General features: G+C 45.0%; 3 protein-coding genes across 3 annotated transcripts in view; 1 reads left to right on the forward strand and 2 right to left on the reverse strand.

Moving 5' to 3' along the window:
• The window catches only part of Sdhd (succinate dehydrogenase complex subunit D), a 9,053-nt gene extending 1,151 nt beyond the window's left edge, over nucleotides 1-7,902 (reverse strand). The window contains exons 1-3 of the mRNA XM_031344903.1: nucleotides 7,771-7,902; nucleotides 4,608-4,724; nucleotides 2,748-2,892 (exon numbers count right to left, since the gene is read on the reverse strand). Of these exons, the coding sequence (XP_031200763.1) occupies nucleotides 2,748-2,892; nucleotides 4,608-4,724; nucleotides 7,771-7,822 (314 nt within the window). The 5' untranslated portion in view covers nucleotides 7,823-7,902. The remainder of the gene's footprint in view (nucleotides 1-2,747; nucleotides 2,893-4,607; nucleotides 4,725-7,770) is intronic.
• A 17-nt stretch (nucleotides 7,903-7,919) lies between these two features.
• On the forward strand, nucleotides 7,920-9,659 carry Timm8b (translocase of inner mitochondrial membrane 8 homolog B). The gene is made up of 2 exons (XM_031344904.1): nucleotides 7,920-8,068; nucleotides 9,272-9,659. The coding sequence occupies exons 1-2, from the start codon at nucleotides 7,985-7,987 to the stop codon at nucleotides 9,437-9,439; spliced, it is 252 nt and encodes an 83-aa protein (XP_031200764.1). The 5' UTR covers nucleotides 7,920-7,984; the 3' UTR covers nucleotides 9,440-9,659.
• Nkapd1 (NKAP domain containing 1) overlaps nucleotides 9,541-10,069 on the reverse strand; it is a 12,039-nt gene continuing 11,510 nt past the window's right edge. The window contains exon 7 of the mRNA XM_031345691.1: nucleotides 9,541-9,549. Within this exon, the coding sequence (XP_031201551.1) occupies nucleotides 9,541-9,549 (9 nt within the window). The remainder of the gene's footprint in view (nucleotides 9,550-10,069) is intronic.

The raw sequence follows: 10,069 nt of genomic DNA on the forward strand, positions 1-10,069 counted from the left end.
TTGCTAACAGCCCAGCAGTGGTAGCACAAGCCTTTAATCCCAGCAATAGGGAGGCAGAGGGGAGTTGGAGGCCAGCCTGGTCTACAGAGTGAGTTCCAGGATGGCCAGGGCTACAGAGAGAAATCTTGTCTCAAAAAGCAAGGAAGAAAAAACAAAAAAATAGAGTTGCTAATAATGCAATAAAGAGATCTCATTCTGCGAACTTACATTTCCAGGAAACTAAATGCTCCGATATCTCTACAATCTTCTTTTCATTTTTAACTAAAGCAAATGTTCTACAGTGCGTCACTCATGAAGAGTGTACTAGGCACACACTACTGTGTGTGGAACATGTCGGGAAAGCTGTGGGTGCAGTAAACAACAGGTACTCCTTATGTGCAGAAAGAGACTCTAGTGAAACGGAAGAATAAGTAATTGTGTATGCGGCCTAAGGAAACTGCTCAGTGTGCCCTGAAGGAGAACAACACCCAAACAAGTGACGTGGATCCTGCAGTATAAACGGGTAGTTTTCACACACTCAGGTAACACCAGCTGTTATCCCACTCACTACCCACTCACTGACTTGCTCCTTTCTGGAGCTGTGACTATTGTGGCACTTCAGACAGTAAGACCATGCAAGGTGTGTTACACTCTTCTTTAGCGTGTCTTCTGCTTTCAGTGTCCATATTGCAGCACACCTCAGAACTTCATTCCTTTATGTGGCTGAATGATACTCCATGGTATGACTACAACAGCACACTCTAGTTAGGCCAAATGGATAGTTACCACTTTTACCTAATTTAAGTAATGTGCTATGGTGTTTTCATGTAAGTTTTAGTGCGGACACATTTTGCTTTGGTTCTGAAATGATATCTTACTAAGGATAAGGATGACTTTGAACGTGTGACTCTTGCCTCCTCCTCCTTACTGCGAGGATTCTAGGCTTGCATCGCCATGCCTGCAATGGTGGGGATAACACAGGCCTTACAAATGTTAGACAAGCACTAGACAGCTGAGGTCCATGACCAGCTCTGTATCTGTACTTACATGATAGAAAAGGAAAGGACAAAGGTACAAGATAACACAGAAAATGGAGCAGACTAGAAGGCAGTGAGTGTTCCTAAGAAAACAAGGAAAGATAACAAATGGCAGAGTAAGTGAACTCAGGGAAACCTCTGCTGAGAACATGGTCTTTAAGATCTCAGATGGGGGCTAGAGAGATGGCTCAGCAGTTAAGAGCACTGGCTGTTCTAGGGGTATTCAGTAACTCCCAGCACCCACATAGTGGCTCACAACAATCTATAAAGGGGTTTTGATGCTCTCTTCTGGTATGCAGGTGTACATGTAGACAGAATACTCATAATTTTTTAAAAGGCCATAAGTTTAAAAATTACTTAAAAATAAAAAAAGATCTTGAGATGGGGAACAAGCCAGGTGTGTAACTAGTAATAGGTTTAGAAAGAATATGAAGATCGTGACAACGAGAATGGAGGGTCCCTAGAACATCTAAGAAATAGTAAGAAAGCCAGTGTGCCTGTAAAATGCAGCTGGAGATGAGGAGTGGGTATGGATGTATGCTTATGTGCAGGAGGAAGGTTGGGCTAGGGCGTGGGGGTGTTAAAGGCTCTCAGGGAAGTCTTTTTTTTTTTTTAAAGATTTGTTTATTTATTATATATAAGTACACTGTAGCTGTCTTCAGACACACCAGAAGAGGGCATCAGATCCCATTACAGATGGTTGTAAGCCACAACGTGGTTTCTGGGATTTGAACTCAGGACCTTCCGAAGAGCAGTTAGTGCTCTTAACCACTGAGGTATCTCTCCAGCCCTCAGGGCAGTCTTTCATTTGTTTATTTTACCTTATTTTATTTGGGTTTCTTTATATATGATTTATTTTTGTGTTTTCATTGGTGTTTTACCTACATGTATGTGTTTGTGAGGGTGTCGGATGCCCTGGAACTGGAGTTGCAGACAATTGTAAGCTGCCATGTAGGTGCTGGGAACTAAGCACAGGTTCTCTGGAAGAGCAGCCAGTGCCCTTAACTGCTAAGCCATCTCTCCAACCCTTTATTTTGGTCTTAAGAATATTTTGGAATATTATTGGAATATTTTGGTCTTCCTTCCTTCCTTCCTTCCTTCCTTTCTTTCTTTTTTTGAGACAGGGTTTTCTGTGTAGCCCTGGCTGTCCTGGAACTCGCTCTGTAGACCAGGCTGGCCTCAAACTCAGAAATCTGCCTGTCTCTGCCTCCCAAGTGCTGAGATTAAAGGCGTGCGCCATCACTGCCCGGAGCCTATGAGGTTTCAAAGACTTCAATCATTCCCAGTCTCTCTCTCTCTCTGCCTCGTGATTATAGATCAAGATATAAACTCTCAGCTATGGCTCTAGTACCATGCCTGCTTGCCACCATGATGGCCATAGACTCACCCTCTAAAACCATAAGTCCCAAATGAACTCTTGGTCACAGTGTCTCTTCACAGCAATAAAAAAGTTACTAAGACAGAAGTACACATATGTAATCCCTCCACTTGAGGCTGAGTCAAGACAATTTGAAGTTTAAGGCCAGCCTGGGCTACAAAGTAAAACCTTGATTCAAAAACACTTATCAATAATCTACCCACATACCCAGATTAATTTGGCCATTGATAGTTGCTTGTATGTTTTTAAGTTTTTTACAAGTCTTGAGAATTTCAATCAATGTGTCCTTTATAAACAGACAGGCTTGCAGCAAACAGACCAAGCAGACAACACAGAGGGATTGTGGTACTTACCAGTAACTGTGCAGGCTAAGGGCTGCAGCCAGAGAGTAATCCACCACAGAGCAGGGATTCAAGTACCCAGCAGGGAGCAGGCCCAAGAGCAAAACACTGACAACCCTCTCACTGGTCCAGTGGAGAGATGCAGCCTTGGAACCAGCTACAAAAAGGAACCAGATTCACAAGAGTTGAGAAAGAACAAACACTTCAATCACATGATTACCAAAACCTTCAGAATGGTAGAGAGTATACACAGCAACCCATGTGGAGCACAGAATCAGACAGCGGATCCTGTGTGTCTAAGCGCAAGACACACTTTTGCTTATAAGCAAGAAGGCAGGCTGAATACCTGTGAAATTAAGGCAGTCTTTGACTTCAGTGACACAGGTGGGGGAAATGTGATACATTTTAAAAACAGCTCGCCGGGCGGTGGTGGCGCACGCCTTTAATCCTAGCACTTAGGAGGCAGAGGCAGGCGGATTTCTGAGTTCGAGGCCAGCCTGGTCTACAGAGTGAGTTCCAGGACAGCCAGAGCTATACAGAGAAACCCTGTCTCGAAAAAAAACAACAAAAAAAAAAAAACAGCTCAAACTAGAGTGAAAAAGAAGCAAAGGTCTAAGGCTACTTTTTAAGTTTATGGTCCTTCTTCTGCCTCTTTACAGCCCAGTGCTAAACAAATGAGACATGAAGATGGCTCTTAGACAAGTCAAAAACAGCACAGGCCCTAGGCACTTCTAAGAGGCTATGAACTCCTAGAAGAACCTCACAAAAGGATGGCACTCCTACCCAGAAAAATACACACAGGCACACACAGTAAAATCTATGCTTACTACTTCAGGGGACTTTTTTCAGTCCCAGACTTCAGAACCAATCTAAAATCTAACAAAGAAATCCAGAAACAAAAATTGGTCAAAACCAAAAAGGTTTTAAGAGGCGGAAAAGCTCATCTGTTAAGTGGCTGACTTAGGAACCACAGAGGGCTGAAAGGCAGAAGGTAAAAAAATAAAGATAGAGATGCTTTACAAATCTCCACAGCCAGGCACGAAGGCCTGTAATCATGGCACCAAGGAGGCTGAGGCAGAAGGACTGCAGTCTGGAATACACAGTGAGTTCTGGGGCAGCTACAGTAAGACCCTATCTTAAAACAATTAACAAACAAAAAGGCAAATGAAAACCATGATCTCAGGAAGATCACTGGAAGTCTGAGGCTAGCCTGAACTACAAAGCAATTTTCAGACCAGCCAGGACAAAAAAAATATATTTCTCCTTCCAGACTTTAACAGAAATACAGTTAGCTCATTAGTCATGTTTAGATGTCTAATGTGAATATCCACACAGTATTTACCTACAATATCCATATGGTTTTAATCATCCTAAAAAAACTCAGCTATAAATCCAGGATTCAGTCATAGGATTAGATTTTATGCACAACTGGCTCCTTTCCACTGGCTAAACAACCAGTAACTAACCCACCCTCAACAGACTCCCCACAGAGTTCTTCTGTTAACAATAATGTAACACCTTTTGAAGAGTTAGGCCAGAAGGTTTTCTGTGAATATAAATGGTATTACTCTGTACAAATATAAATGTTTGCTCTATTTGCAAACTGGGTCTTTATTGAACGAGCAGACAATGAGTGTCTCCCCGAGAAGACATCAAGGCCCACCAAATGTATTCTTAGCCCAGGTAAAGATGGCCAAAGCCCCAAAAGAGCAGCAGTGCACACTTCTTTAATTCCCTTCCAGGGAATCCAACACCCTCTTCTGGACCTGTGCACCAGGAATGCAAGTGCACAGACAGACATGCAGGCAAAACACCAACATGCTTAAAATAATAAATAAAACTCCTGACAAAGCAGAGGCAGAGAGAACATACCGTGGTGGCTTGGTGACAGGTGAATGTGCCGGGTACCACACCACGCTGGGGTAGGCCGGTCCTGGAGAAACGCTGACACACAAGCAGGTCTGACCACCTGGCTTCGGAGTAACAGAGCTGAGGGAAGAAAGACAGGGATCATAAGCACTTCCTAACGGGACCATGAGCATTCCATGAAAATTAATAAATTTTAACTTTTAAAGGATTTATTTTAATATGCATGAGTGTCTTACCAACATGTAATATCTGTGTACCATGTGCATGCCTAGTGCCCATAGATATTCTTCTTCATAACTAGAGTTATGTACCCTAGACCTGGAGTTATAGTTATTAGCCACTATGTGTGTGCTGGAAGAGAACCCATGTTCTCTGGAGGAGCAGTAAGTGCTCTTAACCTAAGAGCCATCTTTCCATCCCAAAATTAAAAAAAAAAAAAAAAAAAAATCTGTTCTGGGGATGTAGTTCAGTTGCTTGCCGAACACTCATGGAATTATTTCCAATACCAACCACATATCCCCAGCACTGGAGAGGCAGAGCAGAAGTTCAAGGTCAGCCTCACTTACATACGGGGGTCTGAGGTCAGCATGGGGCCACTTCAGACCCTGTCTCAAAAACAAACAAGGAAAACCTGTAGACTTTAGATAGGAAGCTACATATCTAAAAGGTCTCACTTTCTTTATTTACAAACTGGCGGTTCTTGCTCTTACTTCTACTCTTGTCCTTATGTGTACTCTAGTACTAACTGCAGCAGACTGTGCTTAGCAACAGAGCAAGAAACATGAGGACAAAAAAGTCTTTGCCCTCAAGATACACAATTTAGTTCAGAAAATTCACCTAGTGTCCTCTTCCTTTTCAAGACCAAATCTCATCTGTACCCTTGGACTCCTCCTACCTGTCCCCCTTTGGATCTTGTCTCTTGAATGTTTACCCAGCTATCCCACATTAGCCATGGGATGCTAAGAAGTGGCTAATGTAAATAGCTGTAGAAGGAGAATGTTCTAGCTTGCTTTCTGTTACTATGATAAACACCACGACCACAATCAGTTTAGGGGAGGATTCTAGGTCCACTGTTGAGGGAAATTGGGGCAAGAAATCAAGTAGGAACCGAAGCAGAAACCGCAGGGGAGTGCTGCTTACTGGCCTGCTCCATGGCTCACACTCACTAGCTGTACTACTCAGCCCAGGAACAACTGCCTAGGGTAGTGCTACCCACAGTGGCCTGAGTCCCTCCACATCAATCAAGACACTCACTCACAGACATGGCCAAAGGCTAATCCAATGGAGGCAATTCTTCAGTTAAGTTCCTGCTTTCAGATTGACTCTAACTTGTATCAAGTAGGCCAAAACTAGCCAACGCGGTCAACAACTGCATTTACTTCATAACACTGCCAAAAGCTAGGCAAAGTAAACAAAGGTTTAATGAGTTCCCAGAATGACAGCTGCATACATACACAAAAAGATAATTTAGTATTTTCTCTCCTTTTTGGGGGGGAAAGGCATGCGTTGGGGGTGGGGGGGGGCGTTGGAGGGGTGGAAGGTGGTTAACAGGGGTTCACTGTGTAGCCCTGGCTGACCTGGAACTCTCTACGCAGACTAGGCTAGCTTCTAACTCCGAGAGTTGCCTTGCTCTTCGTCCCTTGCCCCGTGACCATGAACCTTTTGGCCCTCCCATCTCCAGCACCAAGCACTTAGAATCACCAGCCTGTGCAAGCAGGCCTGAGCTCTTTCTAGTCTTGCTTCTGTGAAGTGTCGCCTCAGTCTGCATTTCCAACCGTTCAGCTGTGGAACTGTTTTCATACACCCCACGTCTGTTCCAACAATCCACAATCAAGTTACTCCATGCAGCCAATTCAAGTAATAGTCGATAGCCAGCCAGGTATTTCCCCCTATAAATCATCAAATCCTACTGACACATCTCCTTAATACTTCCTTAGACTGCCCCCTTCTCCTTGTACTTTCCAAGCTCAGGACTTCACCTGCCTGGCTACCACAATGTGCTTATCTCATCTCCAGGACTTGAGTCTGGACCTGCCCCTATCTCCATCCAAGCCATCTACTACACTGTTACTAACCTAAGTCTAGGCTGCGGCTGAGACTGTACAGTCCGGCAACAGGGCATATGCTCAGCAAGTATGAAAGGCTGGGCTCAAAAGAAAAAGATTGTGAGGCCAGGTGGTGCACGCCGGCTCCTCAGGAGACTGAGACACGACAAGTTCCAGGACAGCCTAAGAAACCATAGTAACAACAAAAATAAACCAAGATTGTAAACCTATCAAACCTTTTAATCTTACTCCCATCCTGGACAACACAGAGAGATTGTATTTTCAAAACAGAATAAAATAAGTTCTGTGGCTTAGTTCCATTTTGCCTTTCTAGGCTAATTTCACACTTTTACTTTCACAAACATTACTGTATTTGTTTCACTTTATCGCATACTATGCATCTTTATATCCTCTCACTTTGGCTTTTGTTGTCCTCAGTTACTATAACTAGAATGTAATTCCCTGCAGAACCAATGCAGGATAGTCCTCCCAAAGCAAGTATCCCAAACTTTCTCTACACTCATTACTAATGTCCATATAACACAACAGGTTTTGCTTTCTTTTGCCTGTAACACCCTCCCCCCCCACACACACACACACGAAGTTCTTCGAGGGTTGAAACTGTTTAATTCGTGTTTGTATACAGCCTCTTAAGCGCCTGGTATAACGAAAATGCCTAGTTAAAATAATTATCGAAGCCCTGAGTGATGGTACATGGTTGTTATGCCAACATTTGGGAGCCAGTCAGGGGGCTCCTGGCAAGCTCTAGGTTAGATTTGTCTACATGACTAGATCGAGGAAAAACATAGCAAGCCACTCAAAACAAATTATCGAACGAATTCCTTCCATCCACACTCAAACAGGAGTTTGTTTTCACATTAGCCCGGTGTCACAGCCACAGTCCAGAAGTGGAAAGTACAAGCTGGGAACATCAGCCAGCAGGTAAAAACTTGGGCCTTCAGGCTACAGCGGTCACCGCTGCGCCCGCATAGGTGCCTCGAGGGCACAAGAGGAAATTCCTTCCTCTCAAGACGTCCCACCAACCGGCGGTCGAGCCCTAACTTCTTCCTCTCCCCTGCTCCGGGCTGCATCAAGAACCTTTGATGGCCAAGACACCTCACCTCGAGCTCCTTGGCCACTGCAGAAAACGCCCAGCTTTAAGAGAACCGCCATGTCGCTTTTGAGGGCTCAAGGTCACCCTACAACCCGGAAGCAGTTATGTAATAAGTCCCGCCCCTCGCAGAAGAACGGTGACGCAACCTCGAGAACCGGAAGGCAGAAGGCGGTGCGCTGCCACCGCGCGTGCGTACCCCAGCGAAGCGCCCGACGCTGACAATGGCCGAGCTTGGTGAGGCGGACGAAGCGGAGCTACAACGCCTGGTGGCCGCAGAGCAGCAGAAGGCGCAGTTCACTGCGCAGGTACGAGGATGGGGAACAGGGAAAGGAGAGTGAGGCGCAGATCCCGAGCACTCAAGGAGTGGCACTGCGGGCCCACGCGATCCCGGCTGCGCCTCCCACCCTAGTGACCTACAGTGCTCCGTGCCCGGGAGGCAAGTGCTGCGTGAGAGGGAAGGGTTGGAAAGCAGCGGAAAGGTTTGGGCAACAGGAACATGCGGTCATATTAGCCGGTCGGGAATGACAGTCGGGATCGCTGGGTTCTGACGTCGGAGCACAGGTGCCTGTGGACAAGTCACCCGTCCTCACCGTGAGTTCTGGGTTCGTTGTTGCCCGCTGCCTCTGCATTGGATCATGTGATAATGTATTTGGGAAAGGTGATCATTATTAGAGAAAGATGAGCCCTGCAGCAATCAGTGTAGACTCAGTTGGTGTGGGACAGGGTTTGGAGTATTTCAGGCATATTTCAAACTAGGGTTTTAATCGTTTAACCAAGATAACCTTGGAAATACTGATAGCTATCAAGAACTGACTGTTAGTGTCCTTTCTCTCGTTTTATATTGCTAGTTGCTTTGAGAACTGTGAAAGTATGAGTCGCTGGTTTGGTTTGGTTTCAAGACAGGGTTTCTCTGTAGCCTGGCTGTCTTGCAACTCCCTCTATAGACCAGGCTGGTCTTAACTCAGAGATCCACCTGCCTCTGCCTCCCAGGTGCATGCCCCAACATCGCTGGGCAAAAGTGTGAGTTCTAATGAAAATGTATTGTGCGTAAGGATGCAGATCTAGCCGGGCAGTGGTGGCACACGACTCTAATCCCAGCTCTTGGGAAGCTGAGGCAGGCGGATTTCTGAGTTCGAAGCCAGCCTGGTCTACAGAGTGCGTTCCAGAATAGCCAGGGCTACACAAAGAAACCCTGTCTTGAAAAACAAACAAAAAAAAGAAAGAAAGAAAAAGGATGCAGATCTGGGGCCATTACTGTAACAAAGTAAAGAAAGAGTAGTCCTAAAGTGATCCTATGATATTCGTGGTGGCGCACACCTTTAATCCCAGCACTTGGGAGGCAGAGGCAGGTAGATTTCTGAGTTCAAGGCCAGCCTGGTCTACAGAGTGAGTTCCAGGACAGCGAGGGCTACACAGAGAAACCCTGTCTCAAAAACCAAACAAAGTCACAGAATGAGGAACTAAGATATCTCATATCCTAATGATTCAAGGTTTTTCTCTGCCCTTAGGTGCATCACTTCATGGAATTATGTTGGGATAAATGTGTGGAGAAGCCAGGAAGTCGGCTAGACTCTCGCACTGAAAACTGCCTCTCTAGCTGTGTGGATCGCTTCATTGACACTACTCTTGCTATCACTGGTCGGTTTGCCCAGATCGTACAAAAAGGAGGGCAGTAGGCCATACCTTAGAATGACAGAAGACCAAAAGACTTGTTACTCAGCAGATTGAATGGCCAGTGGTGAAAGACTTGTCAACATGTCAGGTTAGCATCGGGCAGTTACAAAGTCTGTTGGTGTTAAAAAGTAACAGAGCAAATGTTCAAAAGTGAAATTTTATTTATGGGAATTCAGTAATTCCAACTTGTATCACACCAGTTAATAAATGTTAAGTCTCCAATTCTTTTTCTTCTAAATCCCAATTTAGGATTCAACATAATCATCTCTGAGGAATACTAATAAATGTTCCAGGGCTGGTAATGCAAATGGGAAAGTACAGGTTTTCAAAAGTGTCCCTAAGCCGGGCAGTGGTGTCACATGCCTTTAATCCCAGCACTTGGGAGGCAGAGACAGGTGATTTCTGAGTTCAAGGCCAGCCTGGTCTACAGAGTGAGTTCCAAGATAGCCAGGGCTATACAGAGAAACCCTGTCTCGAAAAAAAAACAAAAACAAAAAAAAAGTGGCCCTAAACCATTGTTAAGGGGATTAGAGGAACCATCAAAGCCTTAGCCTAAGGCATGGATTAGAACAGAAACAATTTTATTGCTTATGTGACTAAGAAAAGATGGGGGGGGCTAAGTCGGGGGGGGG

The sequence above is a fragment of the Mastomys coucha genome, unplaced genomic scaffold (assembly GCF_008632895.1).
Source record: "Mastomys coucha isolate ucsf_1 unplaced genomic scaffold, UCSF_Mcou_1 pScaffold23, whole genome shotgun sequence".
In the NCBI taxonomy this organism is placed as follows: Eukaryota; Metazoa; Chordata; class Mammalia; order Rodentia; family Muridae; genus Mastomys; species Mastomys coucha.